This window comes from Vicia villosa, linkage group LG2 (assembly GCF_029867415.1).
Source record: "Vicia villosa cultivar HV-30 ecotype Madison, WI linkage group LG2, Vvil1.0, whole genome shotgun sequence".
NCBI lineage: Eukaryota > Viridiplantae > Streptophyta > Magnoliopsida > Fabales > Fabaceae > Vicia > Vicia villosa.
Window position 1 is genome coordinate 89,488,941 of NC_081181.1, and position 19,083 is coordinate 89,508,023.

General features: G+C 39.1%; 1 protein-coding gene across 1 annotated transcript; it reads right to left on the reverse strand.

Annotated features, from left to right (window-relative positions):
• Positions 1-15,450: 15,450 nt before the first annotated feature.
• On the reverse strand, positions 15,451-18,777 carry LOC131651628 (binding partner of ACD11 1). The gene is made up of 5 exons (XM_058921295.1): positions 18,625-18,777; positions 18,397-18,527; positions 16,402-16,477; positions 16,171-16,284; positions 15,451-16,077 (listed from the first exon to the last, which is right to left on the reverse strand). Exons 2-5 carry the CDS (start codon positions 18,513-18,515, stop codon positions 15,649-15,651), a joined length of 738 nt encoding a protein of 245 aa, XP_058777278.1. The 5' UTR covers positions 18,516-18,527; positions 18,625-18,777; the 3' UTR covers positions 15,451-15,648.
• Between the last annotated feature and the right edge of the window lie 306 nt (positions 18,778-19,083).

Sequence of the window (19,083 nt, forward strand, 5' to 3'; positions counted from 1 at the left end):
TTGGGAGAAAAGAAAAAGGAACGTGAAAAGCAGAGCAGAGGAGATGAGAGATTGGAAAGCTGGTACGTGAAGAGGAACAAAGAGGAAAATAACCAATCAAGAATATTTGGCTAAGGTAAGGGGGACTCTCTGGTTATCATCTATTATCGTGTTCTTAGATAATAATATTGATTAGGGATGTTGTTGAGTCAATTGGATTATATGTTAGGTTTGGGGAGGTTATGAATTGATGAAAATTGCATGGATTATTGATTGATTTATGTGTTGTTTTGATGTGTGATGATGAATAATGATGCAATTGATGATTAACTGCTTGTATATGATGTTTGGAGTTAGTTTTGGACTCAAATTGGGCGAGATCGCAGGATCTGACGCAGACCCGAAAGTCTGTGAAATCGCCAGTTCGCGCCGCGTCCCAGTGTTGGCGCCGCGAAGGCGTACTTATTTTCTCGTTTCGCGCCGCGTGCCTATGTTGCGCCGCGAACTCGTTTGTGTGGTTCAGGTCGCGCCGCGAACCTTGGTTGCGCCGCGTGCTATAGCAAATGGTTGTTTTCTTGGAAAAGTTAAATGATGTGTAACTTTTGAACCGTAGGTCTGTTTTTAGTGTCGTTTCGAGCATGATGAATCTTACGAGATGGTCTACGTGTTTAAATGATGGAATGAGGTGTGAATCCAAATATTTTTAAATATGATTTTTATTTCTTGGTGAATGATGTATTGTACATATATGTGATGAGATGTGTTAAATACATGCTATGTTGAAATATTAATCATGTGACGATTTGTTTAATTGGATGATGTATTGTTGACATATATGATGAAATGTGACAATATAAGATGTTGTTTTGAAAAACATTATGATGTGATTATTTGTAGAGAATTATATGATGATGATTGATTGTTGTGGAATGATGTGGATACATGTGTGTTCTTCTTATTGATGATGATGATTGATGTGGACACATGTATGTTCTTTAATGATGATGATGATGATTGATTGTATTTGAATGATGCTAATGTATATAAACATACTTTGATGATGATGATGATGTTCATGATGATGATGAAATGAGTATTTGACGATGTTACTCATTAGACTTGACGATGGTATAAGTATGTTCATGTATGTTTGCATTCATTCATGTTCATTGATGATACTGTATCCATAAGGGTGTGTTGGATCAGTGAAGGGCATGATTCCCATTGTGTGGAATCTGTGCTGGCAGGGCCGTATCTTGATGATGTTGGATCGGTCATGGGTTATTCCCATTTGATGAGGTTGGTACCACATACATAGTGTCAGTTCATACATATGTATACTTTTATAACATGATTGGAAGTATTCAAGTGTTATAAATATTGATGATGTGTTGGTTGCGTGTCTTGTTGAATTAATGTTGAGTATGATTGTCTGTTTGAAAGATGTGTTCTGTTGGCATTTGTGTAAATGATGGATGTTCCTGATAATCTGAATATGATGAAATTGGGTTAATGATATAACTATGATGTGTTGTTATTTAAGATGCAATAACATTTGTTAACTGTGATGAGACTCACCCTTACTGTTGACATTTTCAGATTGAGGATAGCTGCTTTCGACTTGGTGAGGATTAGCTCATAAGTCAGTGTATTAGTGTAGCGTCAGGTGTCATGCTCTAATATTGTAACATTGGGGGAACGCTAGTTTAGAGTTTATGATGATACTCTATCGTGTTGTTATTGTATTAATTCTGTGGGATATTGCATAGATGATGTTATGCTTATCCGTATGATGAATTTTCCGCTGTGTTAACATGAGATGTTTATGTATTATGATGAATTGTTCCTTAGTGAAAGCATGACAATGAAGTTATGATAAATTTGTTTTAATTGGAATTGTGGCACCCTTGTTTTCATGTTTTACTCTGAATTATTTTATTAATTTCCGCGGGGTTTAGAAGGGTGTTACAATAGTGGTATCAGAGCAGGTCGGTCCGTCCGGCCAATTGTCGAGTCAGTTGAGTTGCGCGACAGTTGTATACTGTCGGCGTTTTATCCCTTGGTACACGACATGTGAGTGAATCACTGTCGGTACTTGTTTGTTTTGTTGCAGGTGTTAGAATGAAACAAGTGGGGGAGAAGTTTTGCGTCTCGGTTATGTTTCAGTTGTAAGATGATTGATTCAGTAGGCTATTGTTGGCAACAGTGCAAGCGTTGTTGGAGTTTGTTGTTTCTCGAATTGAAGGAGACTTGGAATTAAGATTTGACTGGTAATTAAGTTGGAACATCTTGAAAGAAGATGATTAGAAGTATTTCGAGATTAATTGTAGGAGAGGAAAATTAGAAAGTTGCGATGTGTCAGCTCTGCTGGTGTGCTGCGAAGTTGTCAGTTGAGTAGCCTTGCGTCTCGGAAGAGGTTCAGTTACGAGTTTGCAAGGAGGATTGCTGTCGTGATGTTTCAGAAAGCGGACTTCGGCGGGGGAATGTGTCGCTTAAGTTATAAGAATGTTTGGAAGTGAAGAGATACGATGAGGGGCTGTTTGGAATGTGATCGAGTTGAAGAGAATGAGTTTTCGAGTGAGATTTTCGTAAGCAAAACGCAGGAAAATTGCTGAATAGCTGCAGAACTTCGAAAATTCATAACTGGAGTTCTGGACATCCGAATTGAGTTCCGTTTGAAGCGTCGGAAATCTAACGAGATGAACTTTGTTATAAAAATAGTTGCAGCAGCTGTAACGTATTTAATTGGGATAGAATGACGTTGGAAAGAGGTGAAGTTACGGTTACTCTTGTTCTTATAACTAGACTTGTTTATTGGTACTGCACGGGATGTCAGTGTCCAGTGTTGAACGGATTGAAGGAATAATTAGAAGGTTTGTTGAGAAGTAATTTTAAGAATTGGATGTACCATTTGAAGAGTTTTGGGAATACCGTATAGAGCGTCGCTGCATGATGTCGATGTTGCATTTCGGATAACGATGGAAAATTCATATCTTGGGTTCCGAGTGTCAGATTGACGTGTCGTTTGAACCTACAAAGAGGAGAGATTATGTTCTATCTTATGGGAGAGTTATAAATACAGTATATCGATCCTATAAGGAGATATTGTGAAGTCGGTTAAGGAAGCGTGAAACTTGTTGAATAGGAATGCCTACTACCGTGATTGTTTGAAACAAAATTGAGTGGAACATGTTGTTGATGAGATGTTCGATAATAAAGATGGTTTGAGGGCCGATGGATTTTAGTGAGAAGTGAATTAGTAGTAAAGATGGGATAAACTTTAGAACTCTTGGAATCGTATTTGTGATGGCAAAGTAACGATAAGTATAAAAGAAGAATTTTAGAGGATTTCTGACACCTATTGATGTGAGGAAGACTTCGTTGAGATTCTGAGTGGAATGATATTTGGACGTGAAGGATGTCATGGAATTTGGATTAAAACCACGAGTTATGAATGTGGTCTTGGTCTTGCAGGTTAGTTGTATGGTTCAGGATTCGAAGTGTTTAGTGATCATAAGAGTTGAAGTACCTCTTTGGTCAGAAAGGGGCTTAATATGAGGCAACAGAGATGGTTAGAGTATATTTTTATTAGGATTAAGATTTTGGTTTGAATTACCATCCTGGTAAGAAAAATGTTGAGCTATTGTGTTGCGTAGGAAGTCTTTAAATATGTCGGTGCTAATGGTGAAGGAGTTGGATTTAATTGGACAATTTAGAGACTTGAGTTGGTATGTGAAGGTGATCCTAATAGTGTTAGTTTGGGTATGCTAAGGCTGACTAGTGGTATTCTTGACGAGATTAGAGAAGGTCAGAAAGATGATGTTGAGTTGATCGATAGGTTGACTTTGAATTACCAAGGTAGAGGTGGTGAATTCAGAATCGACGAGGATAATATAATGAGGTTGAGTGATTGGATTTGTGTTTCTGATGTTTTGAGCTTCGGAAGAATATTCTAGAAGAAGGACACCGTAGTGGATTATTGAACTATGACGATGTTAATGAGTTTGGGTGCAAACTCAGAAATGGACACTATTATGTAGTAACGACGGTTTATGCTTAAATATGATTTTCAACTATCTATTGACAAATTTAGGACTTGATCACCCTAAATCTCTTGTTGGTAGTAGATGGAATCATATAGATGAGATGAGCTTGTTTTGTTACCTTAATGGTATAAGATGTGATGAATGCGAAGCCGTGGGAATAATCACTCACTATGTTGTGTGAATTTATGAAGAGGTGAATATGAAAGAGTGCAACATGATGGACAAATAACTTAAGACGGGTAATCAGAGTCGCATAGTGAAAGTGTGATGTGGAGTAGTGTTATGAGTACTACTCGTGGGAAGTGAGGAATTAAGATGTCAGGAGCTTACATAGAGAATATGTGTTGATCTATATGTTGGATTTAGAATCCAGTGGATGTAAGGATGTCGTGTCGAAGAATTATAACTCTTTTGAATAATTGCCGAGATGATGAATATGTTATTACGGTTGTACGTAGTTAACGGGTATGTATTCGGCGAAATTAAAACGAAGAATTGATACTATATGATGCTGTAATAATTTTTTGTTGTTATTAAGGTGATATTGTAGATTCTAGATATAATGAGTAATTACACTCTATGAAGGACGAAGTGGATTTAATTCTTAAAAGAGAGTGGGACTCAGTTAGGCTATTTTGTAAGCAATGGTATATTGATGCTAATGAGTGTGACTATAATTACTTGTGTGTACTTGTTCTGATGGTTAGGATGTTTAAATAGAGGAAGTAAATCAGGAATTGGTTTTCGTTGGATGCGAGTAAGGATTGCAAATCGGAAGATTAGTACCATGAATGATGAAGAATGATTCTTGGACGAATGAGTAAAGAGAGTCGGAATCGGGTGAAACTCAGAAATCTATTTGGTATAGATGATTGTGATGAGTAAACAGAGTAGTGCGGAAAAAGCGGAATGTAACGTGTTGGATAATTGCTAGTGTGACTTAAGAGGAGTCAGATAATTGGAATTCAATGGTATAGGAATATGAGTATTGAGTTTCTTGAAGGGAGCGGTTGGTGAAAAGTGTAAGTATTACCTTATCACTCAGATGGAAAAGTGTGTCTGAGGATGATAAGTTCGGTAGATGGTATGCATACCTACAGTGTTGATCAGTGTGATCACACTATGAATTGTGTAATTGTATTACTCAGTTGTTAAGCGTATTATATAGGTTGTACCTCAATGTTCTATTGTTGTTAACCTTTTAGAGATATAGCGAGTGGTATCCTTTTGGATGGTCAAATGCGACGTAAGAACTGGGATTTGAATGTATGAAACATGTTTCCTGTTGGTTATGTCAGATGGATTTTTGAAGATTGACTGATGGTAATGTTAATTGAGAGCTGGAGAGTCAGGTGAAAGACTCTAATACGAGCTGGTTACTTGAGGTACGTTTTCGAGGACGAAAACTCTTTTAGTGGGGGAGAGTTGTAACACCCCATATTTTCTAATTTTAATTTAATCGGAAATTAAATTATTTTTTGGAATTATTCGGTATTTTGTGGAATTATTTAGAAAGAATTATGAGATGGACTATTGGGCCAAGTGTGGTGTTAGTAAAGAGGGGATGCTATGTTAGTAAAGCCCTTTACTAATTAAAATGTTATTTTTCATAAATAATAAGGAAAATTGGGAGAAAAGAAAAAGGAACGTGAAAAGCAGAGCAGAGGAGATGAGAGATTGGAAAGCTGGTACGTGAAGAGGAACAAAGAGGAAAATAACCAATCAAGAATATTTGGCTAAGGTAAGGGGGACTCTCTGGTTATCATCTATTATCGTGTTCTTAGATAATAATATTGATTAGGGATGTTGTTGAGTCAATTGGATTATATGTTAGGTTTGGGGAGGTTATGAATTGATGAAAATTGCATGGATTATTGATTGATTTATGTGTCGTTTTGATGTGTGATGATGAATAATGATGCAATTGATGATTAACTGCCTGTATATGATGTTTGGAGTTATTTTTGGACTCAAATTGGGCGAGATCGCAGGATCTGACGCAGACCCGAAAGTCTGTGAAATCGCCAGTTCGCGCCGCGTCCCAGTGTTGGCGCCGCGAAGGCGTACTTATTTTCTCGTTTCGCGCCGCGTGCCTATGTTGCGCCGCGAACTCGTTTGTGTGGTTCAGGTCGCGCCGCGAACCTTGGTTGCGCCGCGTGCTATAGCGAATGGTTGTTTTCTTGGAAAAGTTAAATGATGTGTAACTTTTGAACCGTAGGTCTGTTTTTAGTGTCGTTTCGAGCACGATGAATCTTACGAGATGGTCTACGTGTTTAAATGATGGAATGAGGTGTGAATCCAAATATTTTTAAATATGATTTTTATTTCTTGGTGAATGATGTATTGTAAATATATGTGATGAGATGTGTTAAATACATGCTATGTTGAAATATTAATCATGTGACGATTTGTTTAATTGGATGATGTATTGTTGACATATATGATGAAATGTGACAATATAAGATGTTGTTTTGAAAAACATTATGATGTGATTATTTGTTGAGAATTATATGATGATGATTGATTGTTGTGGAATGATGTGGATACATGTGTGTTCTTCTTATTGATGATGATGATTGATGTGGACACATGTATGTTCTTTAATGATGATGATGATGATTGATTGTATTTGAATGATGCTAATGTATATAAACATACTTTGATGATGATGATGATGTTCATGATGATGATGAAATGAGTATTTGACGATGTTACTCATTAGACTTGACGATGGTATAAGTATGTTCATGTATGTTTGCATTCATTCATGTTCATTGATGATACTGTATCCATAAGGGTGTGTTGGATCAGTGAAGGGCATGATTCCCATTGTGTGGAATATGTGCTGGCAGAGCCGTATCTTGATGATGTTGGATCGGTCATGGGTTATTCCCATTTGATGAGGTTGGTACCACATGCATAGTGTCAGTTCATACATATGTATACTTTTATAACATGATTGGAAGTATTCAAGTGTTATAAATATTGATGATGTGTTGGTTGCGTGTCTTGTTGAATTAATGTTGAGTATGATTGTCTGTTTGAAAGATGTGTTCTGTTGGCATTTGTGTAAATGATGGACGTTCCTGATAATCTGAATATGATGAAATTGGGTGAATGATATAACTATGATGTGTTGTTATTTAAGATGCAATAACATTTGTTAACTGTGATGAGACTCACCCTTACTGTTTACATTTTCAGATTGAGGATAGCTGCTTTCGACTTGGTGAGGATTAGCTCATAAGTCAGTGTATTAGTGTAGCGTCAGGTGTCATGCTCTGATATTGTAACACTCGGGGAACGCTAGTTTAGAATTTATGATGATACTCTATCGTGTTGTTATTGTATTAATTCTGTGGGATATTGCATAGATGATGTTATGCTTATCCATATGATGAATTTTCCGCTGTGTTAACATGAGATGTTTATGTATTATGATGAATTGTTCCTTAGTGAAAGCATGACAATGAAGTTATGATAAATTTGTTTTAATTGGAATTGTGGCACCCTTGTTTTCATGGTTTACTCTGAATTATTTTATTAATTTCCGCGGGGTTTAGAAGGGTGTTACAAGTGCCGTGAGCATCCCGTTTAGGACTTGGATGGATTTCTTATTGTTAGGAGTGGGGAGTTCCGAGAATGCTCTGCATTTATCCAGGTTGGCCTCTATTCCTCTTTCGGTCAAGTAGAAACCAAGGAACTTGCCCGCCCGGACACCGAAGGTGCATTTCTCTGGGTTGAAGCGCATCTTGCAGGATCTGGCCTGCTCGAATACTCACTCGAGATGTGTGGTGTGGTCGGTGTCCTCTCGAGATTTGACGATCATGTCGTCCATGTATACCTCGAGGGTGTCGCCGATCTCTCCTCGGAATACCTTGTTCATCATCCGTTGGTAAGTGGCTCCAGCGTTTTTGAGTCCGAAGGGCATTACGTTGTAGTAATAGTTGCCCGACTCGGTCATGAATGCCGTGCACTGCTTGTCGCACCTCGCCATGGGAATTTGGTTGTAACCTGAATAAGCATCCATAAAAGACAACAATTTATAACCGGCCGAGTTGTCGACCAGTCTGTCAATGTTAGATAATGGGTAAGCATCTTTGGGACATTCCCGGTTAACATCAGTATAATCAACACACATTCTCCATTTTCCATTAGATTTTTTAACTAGTACAACGTTTGAGAGCCAAGTTGAATACTTGGCCTCGAAAATAAAATTTGCCTCTAGGAGGTCTTTTACAGCTTTCTCGGCAGCCTCCGCTTTCTCGGGAGACTGCCGACGTCTACGTTGAACTACTGCCTTCGCGGCTGGATCGCTGGAGAGATGGTGGCAGGCGACCTCAGGGTCGAGTCTGGGCATTTCCGCCGCGCTCCAAGCGAACAAGTCGGCGTTGGCTCGGAGGCAAGCTACGAGTTGTCTCTTCTGCAGATCTGGGATGTCGTTACGGATCTTCACCGCCTTGTCGGGGTTGTCGCTCAGCGGGACGAGCTCAAAGTCGCTGTCTGGGATAGGTCGGACGGGGTGAGTCGTCTTGGGTTGTGGTTCCTCGCCTTTCTTTAGCTCTTCCTTCGTGAAGTGAGCGTCGAGGTCGACTGAGCTGACGTTGGTCGGTTGCTGATGATCTTCTCGAGGAGGCTTGTCTTCGGCTCTTGGCTTCTTGTTGGAGTTGGAGGGAGGGGTGATTAGTTGCAACCCTTTCACCGAGGCGTCGAATATCCTCCTGGCGGCTTCAATGTCGGTGTTGATGGTGGCTACTCGTCCCCTTTTCATGTAGAACTTCATCTTCAAATGCACGGTCGAGGGGACGGCTGTGAGTTCAGGTAGAGTGGGGCGCCCGATGATGCAGTTGTAGAGGGTCTTGCAGTCGATCACCAAAAATCTTGTCTTGACCTGTCTAGAAGCTTCCCCTTCCCCGAAGGTGACGATCAGTTCGACGTAACCCCAAGGTTTGGTGGTCGCCCCATTAAAGCCCTGGAGGTCCGAGCCCACATATGGAGTGAGGTGTGAGTCGTCCAGCTGGAGGGTCCGAAAGATGTAGGAATACATGATGTCGAACGAGCTCCCCTCGTCAATTAGGATCCGTCGGACGTCAAAATTTGCCATCCTTGCTCGGACGAGCAGGGGGATTGTGGCGTTCGGAGCTCCGCCGGGGAGTTCTTCCAAATAGAAGGTGATTGGGTCTGATTTCCCTTTGAACTTCTGTAGGGTAGGGCCGAGTCCGAGTTGGCGCTAATCAACTCATCAAACTTCCTCTTCACTGAGCTGATAGTGAGGGAACCGGGGTCCCCGCCATTAGATATGACCATCGCGGTCGGGAACCCTTCCCATGTGCTAAGGGCGGTTGTTACTCCGACCGAGGGAACGAAGTCTTCTGGTCGGGTGATGGACAGAGCTACTTGTAACGGCCTATTGTCTGGTGAATTACCCTCGTCGGAGTTCCGAGGGTCTTCCCTCTGGGAAGGTTCTCCCTTCTTTGTGTATTTCGAAAGGCGACCTTCCTTAATCAGAGTCTCGATGGCGTCTTTGAGATGTATGCATTCGTCAGTCAGATGTCCATGGCTCTTGTGATACTTGCAGTATTTAGACTTGTCGGTCCCCGGTCTGGTGGGGTTCGACTTCGGGGGCCTGACGTTAGAGTTCTTGAAATTGGTGCTTTTGCACTCGGCCAGGATTTTCTCGCGTGAAGCGTTCAGGGGAGTATAGTCACTGAATCGACCGGCCGGTCCTCGGCGCTCTTTTGCGTCGTGGGGCCTGTCATCTTTCCTTTTCTCGTGCCCCCGGCGCGAACCCGAGTAATCATGGTTCGAGCTGCGGGCAGCATCATTGCCCCTTGAAGCTTTTATCGCAGCCGTTTCGCCTTCTTCGAAAGCGATGAAGACTTGGGCCTTGTGGAGGAGGGCGTTCATGGTGTGCACCTTCTCGATTTTTATAGCCTTTTTGAAGTCTCTTCCGGGGAGGAGTCCTCGCTCTAGGAGGTATCTCTTCATGTAGTCGGTCGTCTGTACTTGGACGGCCTCTTTGTTGAACCTGTCGAGGTATTCTCGGAGAGGTTTGTTGCTTCCTTGGATCACAGCCTCGAGGTTTGCTTCTGACTTTGGTTGCCGACGGGAGGCTGTGAAATGGCTCAAAAAGAGTTCCTTGAGCTCGGTCCAGGAGTGGATGGAGTTGGGAGGAAGATTCCTATACCATGTCATTGCCCTTTTCTTGAGCGTGGTCGGAAAGATGCGGCATTTGATGGACCCTCGGACGACGTGATAATTCATGACGGCTTCGATGCTTTGAATGTGGTCGTCGGGATCGGTAGTTCCATCGTATAGGTCCAAGGTCGGTGGTTTTTCCATTCCTCGTGGAAGACGAGCTCTTCGGATGCTTTCGGACAAGGGGCTGTGGAAGTCTTCCTCGTCACTTGGTCCTGGAGAGGTCGAGTGTCTGCTTCGTCGGGGTTTTAGCTGTGTTTTACCTGGATTTTTGCGGTTGTCCCGGGGAGGGGAACGCTCGCGGGGTTTCAACACAGCCTTGGAGGGGCCCCGGGAATCTCGCTCGGGAGAGAGGCTCCCAATTTCTGTGGCTTTGGGCCTCTAATTCTTCTTGCTCTTTCGTGGGGGAGAGCGGGAATATGATCTCCGACGACGATACCTTTTAGGCGGGGAGCGTGAAGAAGATGGGGACGCCGACGATACCTCCTCGGCAGTGAACGCGAGGAAGAATAGGAACGCGACCGATAGTGTCTCAACGGGGGGGAATGATATCGTCGCTTCCTTTCTAGCTCGTCAATGCGGTCACCTTGAAGCCGGATGAGGCGGTTGGTCTTCTGCAGTTCTTTGAGCAAGAGGACGGTTGTGGAGTCGGCTTCCTCGGGGATATCGACCTATTCTTGGTCGTCTTTGTATTGAACTCTTCGCCTCTCAGAGGTATGGGTGAACGAGGAGGCAACCTGCCCGTCTCTGGCGTCAGTTTCGTTCAGGTTTTGAGCTTGCTCTGGTCCGTTATGGGGTTGAGGTTGCTCGTTCCCACCGTTTTGAGCCTGCTCGACGTTCTGAGGTTGCTGTCTTCTGTTAGGTTGCGAGGTCTCATGCCTCGGTCTCCCTTGCTCGTCAGCGGTATGCTGTTGTCCCTCCCGCCGATGTCGATTCGTCCCCTCGGGGGCAGAACCTTGGATGAGATTGTCCAGGTGGAAGGGATCAAGGTTTGGGACGTTGACGTTGTTGTTGTTGCCAGCCATGACGATCGTAGGATGGATTAGCTTTGATCTTTGTTTGTTAAAGAAGGGGAAGCAAGATTCCCACAGACGGCGCCACTGATCGTACCTGATCAGAAGAATCGTCACGGGCTGCTCGGAACTGGGTCTTCGAGGAGTGAAAGGGGGGTGTACCTGCAAGGTACTCTGATGCCAAATTAAGGAAACGAGCAAAGGAGTGCAAGTACAAGCTAAGAGTTAGAAAGAAGTGAATACCTGACCCTCTAGTGAAAGAGGGTATTTATATCCCCTAGCGCTGGGCCATGATCTCGCTATTTGGGTTGGATGCCCAGGCCCAATTAGGAGACTGCCAGGTTTCTTAGGCGGAAATATCGGAGGTGCGTGAGTGCCCTCTGTCCTGGTTAACCGCTCCGAAGTTTACGGGGAGACGCGGTCTTTTAGGGACCACGTGGACTCCGCGTTATTCGGGGGGTTGAATACGAAGGAGCCCTACGAGGAGCAGGGTCCTCGGCAGAGAGGATGCTCGCGGGGAGCATCCTTGCCGAGCGTCAGACAGTTCACGAGGAGCATTATGCCGAGCATGTGGAGACGAGCATTCTAAGCCCAATTATGGAGCACAGAGTGGTTTGGGCCTCTAAGGCTAAGTGGGCCGAAAGTAGATTGGGCCTAATCTTGGCCCAGTCCAGAAAAGAAACCACACTAGTATTCATTGGTTGCTCAACTTTCATATTTGGTGCTCCATTAATCGCTACCTGACTAACAGTTAGCGACATGTCTCCCTCTTCTCTATCTTTGACCTTTTTAGTACTCCTATCTTCCAGATCATATTCTTTACGGAGTGATTTTGGGGTTGTATTAGCAAACCCTAACAGTGAGTTTATCATAAAACCCTAGCAAAGTGAAAACTAAGAGTTTAATATTTACTTTAAGTCTGATTTTGATGCAAGATAAACCATAGACTAAACTTTAGATATTGGATTTTTTTGTTGAAAAAAGACATAAATGAATCCTTAATAGCAAGTAATACTACTATGATTACACAAAAAATAATACATTAAATAGTAGTTCTGCATAAAATTTCAATCCATTTCAGTTTAATCTAACAAGTCAATTATTTTCATTTCTTAAATCCTGACATTACCATAATTTAAGTTCATGTAATTGGAAAAACTTCCCCATTAACCTTACTTATCTTGTAAGAAATTAAATTTTTTTATTTTTTATTTAAAAATAAGTGTTCTCCTATAAATAGTTATGAAATAATTTTATTTGAAAAAATTAAATCCACAATATTATGATTAATTGTTTGAATGATTTGTTGTTCACATATAGTACTGTCAAATAAGCCCAATTTTTCAAAGCCCCAATTTTTTGGCCCCACTAAAGCCCTACTTTATTAAGCCCTTTGTTAATGAGAAATATTTTAGGCCCCATAATTTTAGGGCCCTTAATTAATGTGTTATTTTTGAGCCCTATTGAGGGGGCCTTATTTTGTTTCAAAAATTTCATTTCTAGCTCCAATATGGATTATTATTCTTGTAATTTGTAAAGTAGGATTCATATGCAGAAACAGTAACAAGTCTATGTTTTACAAACTAATCCTTCATCCCTAAACAAAGTTCCTCCATATTCCATATTTATGATAGAACCCTAAATCTGTTAATATTGAGCCCAATATGGTAGAACCCCAAACATTATTTTGAACCCAATTTGAGCCCAATTTGTGAATTTTGTTTAAACTTTATTTTCCTGTGTTGTATTTTAAAGTGAATATGATGTGATATACTTATGGTTAAATGCTCTAATTTGATTTTGGTAAATGGCATATAATTGCATAATATTTTCTAGCTGGACTTGAGTGATTAAAAATTGATTTTTTTATTTATTAAAGATTAACTAATTTAAAGAATGAAATATATTAGTAATATATTTCTCAATCCTGCCTTTGGTCCACCTTTGGGAACTATTATATGCCAATAATAGTTAATAATAATAGGAGTTAGTTGATCAAATGTAATTTGCATATCTTGTTTATGATAATAAGCCACCAAATAATATAGCATTTTTCACTCTAGGTACAGCTTAATGCTTAAATTTAGATTTAGAAGTAATAGTAAATTATTGAAATTTATGCATACTTGTGAATCTAGTTCTAACTAAAAAAAGTTTAAAGTTAGCTCGTTTATTTTTATAATATTATTTTTCAAAATTAAAATTTTATTCTTATTTTAAAAGAAATTTTTAATTTGGGGTCTTGGGCTCCTTTCTAAATTTTGGGGCCTTATATATTTGGGGCCTATATATTTGAGGGCTTGTTATTCTCAAATTTTTTTAAGCCCCCTCATTAAGTGGGCTAGGGCTCAAATTTTTTTGCCCCTTAAATTGACACCTCTATTCAGAAAATTATACCCCGTACCCCTACATTTATCCCAATACCCCTACAATTTTAAAAAAATCCCAATTTTGTCCTTATTAAACTTTTAACTTTTTTTATTTATTTTTTTTTTCAATTTTACTGAACCGGATATCCCAGGGGTGGGTGTTCCGGTTCCTTTTTTTTTCAATTTTACTGAACCGGATATCCCAGAATTGGGTGTTCCGGTTCCTTTTTTTTTTCAATTTTACTGAACCGGATATCCCAGAATTGGGTGTTCCGGTTCCATGTATATATCAACATCATGTTAACTTTCAAAATTTTGTTTTTAATTTCATGCCATAGTTTTTTTCTAACATCATGTTAACCTTCAAATTAACTACTGTCATAAACTTGCAACTTTCACAAATTCAAATCACCATTAATCTTTTCACTTTTAAATTCTAACAACGACCAACATATTCTATTGATAATAGTAACAACATTTTTGTCTGTTTTTTTCCTTCTTTTACAGCAATTATATCATAAAGAATAAAGCACAAGAGAAGAAAATAATATCAGATCCAGAACTCCGACCCAGATCAAGCGGATATCCAACAACACATACCACCGCAGGGATACAACATCAACAGCAAAACCGAGTCTTCGACACGCTTCACAACTCAACAATCTTCAACACCGAACAACCTCCGATTGCATCCACCGCGAATGACAACAATTCAGCAGCATAATTCGCTCAACGATTTCAACAACACAACTCAGCGAACATGACACAACAACATTCGCGAGGTAACGACAACACATCTTAAATCGCCATCCTCCATTTCGTGTAATCTCTTTCTCACCTGAGATTGTTGATTGAACATGCTTTGTTGTTATATTCGTACTGTTGTGGTTGCCGATTATACCATGTTTTCCTTCAATTTCTGCCCGAATTAAGTTTTGATGTTTTCACTGTGAAGGCTTGCTTTGAAATTTTGGGATCTTCATTGTTGCTTTGTTATGGCTGCGAATTGAACCGAGAGATTGAGAGGTTGAGGACGCAGAAGAATAGAAGCCAAGTGAAAGAGATTGAACTGAGAAGATTCAGAACTGAGAGGGATGAACGAAAGTGGAGAGGTTTGTTTGTTGTCGTTATTGCGTTCACAGAGTAAATGAAAAAGTCTGGGAGTCGGGTTGTTTTCAGTTTGAAAAATTGAAAAAAAGGAACCGGAACACCCACCCGCGGGATATCCGGTTCAGTAAAATTGAAAAAAAAAATTAAAAAAAAAGTTAAAAATTTAAAAAGGTCAAAATTGAGATTTTTTTAAAATTGTAGGGGTATTGGGATAAATGTAGGGGTACGGGGTATAATTTTCCTCTATTCATATTCCCATAAAAAAAGTACCATTGTTGAAAATGTTCAAACTCGCAATTATTCACTTCTCACCACAACACTTAAAGATTATTTTGATGTTGGGCTATTTAGAAACCAAAATAAGTAATGGATATTTAGGCATCTTTTATTTTTTAAAAATAAAGTGACATATTTTTTTATAATCATTATTTCATTAATATACTTTTATTTAACTATTTATAGTATTAAATCTTACCCTTATTAATCGAGGTTTCTAATTCCGTTCCAGCCATGACAACATACAATATTGTTTTTTTTTGTGTGGACATAATTTAGTGATAGAACAATGGAAAGTTTTTTTCATAGTTTTTTATCAAAAAAAAATATATTGTTTTGATTTAGTTTCTCAAATATTTATTCATGTTGAATTTCTTCCAATAAAACAAATAAATTTCTAGAGTTTAAATATAATTTAGCTACCTATTAAAGATATTGCAAAAATTAAAAGCAGGACAATGAAGACCAAAAGCAAATCGTCTTATTTTCTTACGAATTAAAACCGATACAAAGAAAGTGTTTTAAGGTAGAAACTGAAAATTTGTTCAAGCCTATATTGTACAATAGTGTCTAGTAGGTACTGTAAAAGTTAAAGAAGTTATATAGCAGAGGCGCAGATATATACAAGAAATATAAGAGTAGAACAATTTCAATGCCTTACTGCCTAGTACCACGGTTGCCCAAATCAGATGCAGCTTGAGCTGCCCGGGTTAGAGCACCAGACATCCACAAGGCTCCCTTTGAAAAATAGCTACTATTTACGACAGAGTTTGCAGCGGCTACTACTGATCTTCCAGTTGCCGATGCAGCTGCGATGGTTGTTTCAGAGACATTATACTTCTGATCGACAGATTTAACAGCTTCATAGCCAGCAGATATCTTATCAGTGAGGCCGATTCTCTGGCTCAATTCAGAAACCTTGGCTGTTGCAGTGGCAGAAACGCGGTGTGACTCGTCAAAGTCTTTGGCCTTAGATAGTGCATCCTTACTGAGAATATATCCCTTTGCTAGCATGGTCTTGACAACTTCTTGAGTCATGGAAACTGCTTCTCCAGCAGAGGAAACAAATTCACTGCTATGGTGTGTCTGAAATTGATCGTATAAAAACATTGAATGAGAAACCATAACCAGAAAATACATAATCATTAGCGCCGTAGAAAAGTAAGTTAAAGAACATACAGTTGAATAATTCTCTTCCTCGTGACTACGGGAGGGCGTGTTCCAAAAATCAAATTCTTCTGCATACTGTCCCCAGCGTGTTATGCATACACGTTGATCTAAAATAGTGGCTCCCTACAGAACAAATTGTGAAGAAAGCAATGAATATAATCAACATATCTGAGCTTTAGCATTGACATAATTCCAATTTTAACATTATAAGTGTTATGGACGAGTTAGATAAACACTCACACTGAGTAAACATGCAGTTTCTTGAGAATATGCATCTTTGAAGGTCACGTAAGCAGTGCAAGCATAATCACCAGACCTGTTCCAGGTAAAAAAAACTAAACATCATTATCAAATTCTGAATACTGTACCAAAACAAAGTCAATCATATCTCAAATGTTGGATCTCAATAAGAAATCCTTGCCACCCTTAGATGCAATACACCGAGTGAGCTAAGCAGCAAAAACGTCTAGGCCAAAATAGCAATAAAGAGAAAACAAAAACCCAAGAAAATTAGGTTCAAAAGGAAATTGGTCATTATAGCGTCTACCAATCTGGATGTTGGTCCTTATAATTAATTATATTTAGATGTCAATTGCTGTATTTTATACTCTTTTGCCTTATAGTAATTCCAACATGAATACAACATTAGCAGTTCTCTCTAGCACCTTATAAAGGCCATAGAAACGTGAACCGTGTTTATTTTATTAGTTTTTCGGCCAGTGAACGCAATTTGTATGGTTGTAGGCTAGTAGTAGTAGCTTAAGAAAAAATAGGTACCCCGCAAAACTCCAATTCTCATTGGTGCTTATTGGCTTGGGCTAGTAACCAGTCCTAAGCTTTTAATTGGTTAGTTTGCAACTCAGAAAATAACCCACCCCTTTCTTTTGTCATCTTATTTACCTCTTAGATTAGATGGCATTCTCTTTTTAATAGTAAAGCTGTCTCTGATAATTGGCAAAACTGCGAGTAGAAGAATGTAACAATGAGTCGATCAATAACCCTTGTCTTCAGTATCGCCCCAATGTGGATACAACCCCAAGAACCAGAAACAATTAAAGAAAAGATACAACTTTAGTGCCTTTCACTCTTAAATTCTCATGTTTATTCTTGCAGGTTACAGCCCAACTAACCTCTAACAAAAGTCAGCTAAATTTCTTCTATCTACAACTTTCCCTCAACTACATCAGAGATTATTTTTCTTAACTTCTCTAGTATGTTTCATCAGGTAAACACTCTTAATTAAGGTCCATAGTCTCTCAATATACCACTCAAAAAGTAGTCATTCCCGGATAGTGGCGCAGAGCAGCCGACTTCAAAAGTGGGATAGCGGGATGACCGCTCTATTTGATCATTTATTTGGAAAAATTACATATAATAATTCTAAACATATATGTAATGTAAAAATAAATAAATAACTCAACTCATAAGTTATTCATATATCAAAGAACACATGACTCTTGAAGTGCAAAAACGACTATAAAGAAAAGGTTAAGGTTGAGTCTCAACTCAAATTTGATTGAAAAACAAAAAAACACTGTAAATTCATGGGGTAATTTCCGTTTTTTAGAGGGGAAAAGGATAGCGGACCAGAAACATCCACTTTGTTCCACTATCCCGCTATTTACCCTATAATTTCGAAATAATAAGATATCGGTCCCTAAGCCTAAGGGACTAAAATCTAAATACATCAAACTACAAGGCCAAAATCCAAACCAGGTACTACTGGAGGTACAAATTACCTATCCAGAAGCATGAGACAAAAGGTTTATGTTACATCACAGATATCTTTCAAACCAAGTCATAAGGATGCGATAATCAAAGTTTTTCTAAACCTGTCCGCAGCGAAAATTGTGCAACAGTGTCAAGGTTTTTGTTGTCACTATGCGCAATTAATCCGTATTAGACTGAAAATTTTCACAATCTCAAGGATTGGTAGCAACCGCAACCAATGAAGCACGGACACGGAAAACATGATCCCGATACTGACCCGTCGACACCAATAATAATTTGAAAAAAAATCAATTATCTCTGGTTTAGTTCAATATATATTGCTAAACCTAGTTTGTTAGCCTATCCAAAGTCACTAACTGAATCAGTTATAGTTAGTTTAGCAATCAGTTAATTAGTTTAGTATAGTTAAACCACTAATTTAAATCACGTATTTATGAAGCATTAGAAAAACTCAAAAATTAATGGTTACCGAATTAAACAAATGATTCTAATTCAATTTTTTACCTGATAATTTCAAGATGCTGAATGGTACCAGAGAAAGCGAAAAACTCAGAGACATCTTTATCGGTGGCATTGGGAGAGAGACCGGTGACTTCAACAGCGTATCCATCGCCATAATTCATGGTTTGTTTTCACTGAAACACCGAAACATTCAAAGAGGAAATTAAAAAGAGATGGTAAATTTGAGAATCGATTGATGAATAAAGGAGGTTAGGAATCAGATGCATGTACCAGTTTTCTGATTGAAGAAAACGGTGAGACTTGAATGAACAGAGAGAGACTCGTTTTCAGTGTTGACGAATAGTAATGTTTCCAGAGCAAGCGACAGAAGTTGTTCAAACTACCACAAGTTTTTTTAATAAATATTCACGGGCCACGGCCCAACTCCTCGCATTTTAGAGCATTATTTTTGGGATTTTTTTTTTCACTTTTGTCGGATGAAAAATACCCATGAAAATTTTAAAATGTCTATCAGAAATGCATCTTAGAATACACCATAAAATAGGTTTTCGGATATGCATCTTTGAAAATACCGTTTATGCGTTTGAAAGGTGTTTCATAGACGCATCTCTAAAATAACTCCTTACAAATTTATTTTTTTAGAAATTCATCAAAGTTAAGTTTAGATATATAATTAGATTGATTAAAACGATAATAAAAACACGAACGGAATAAAAATGTTAAATGATA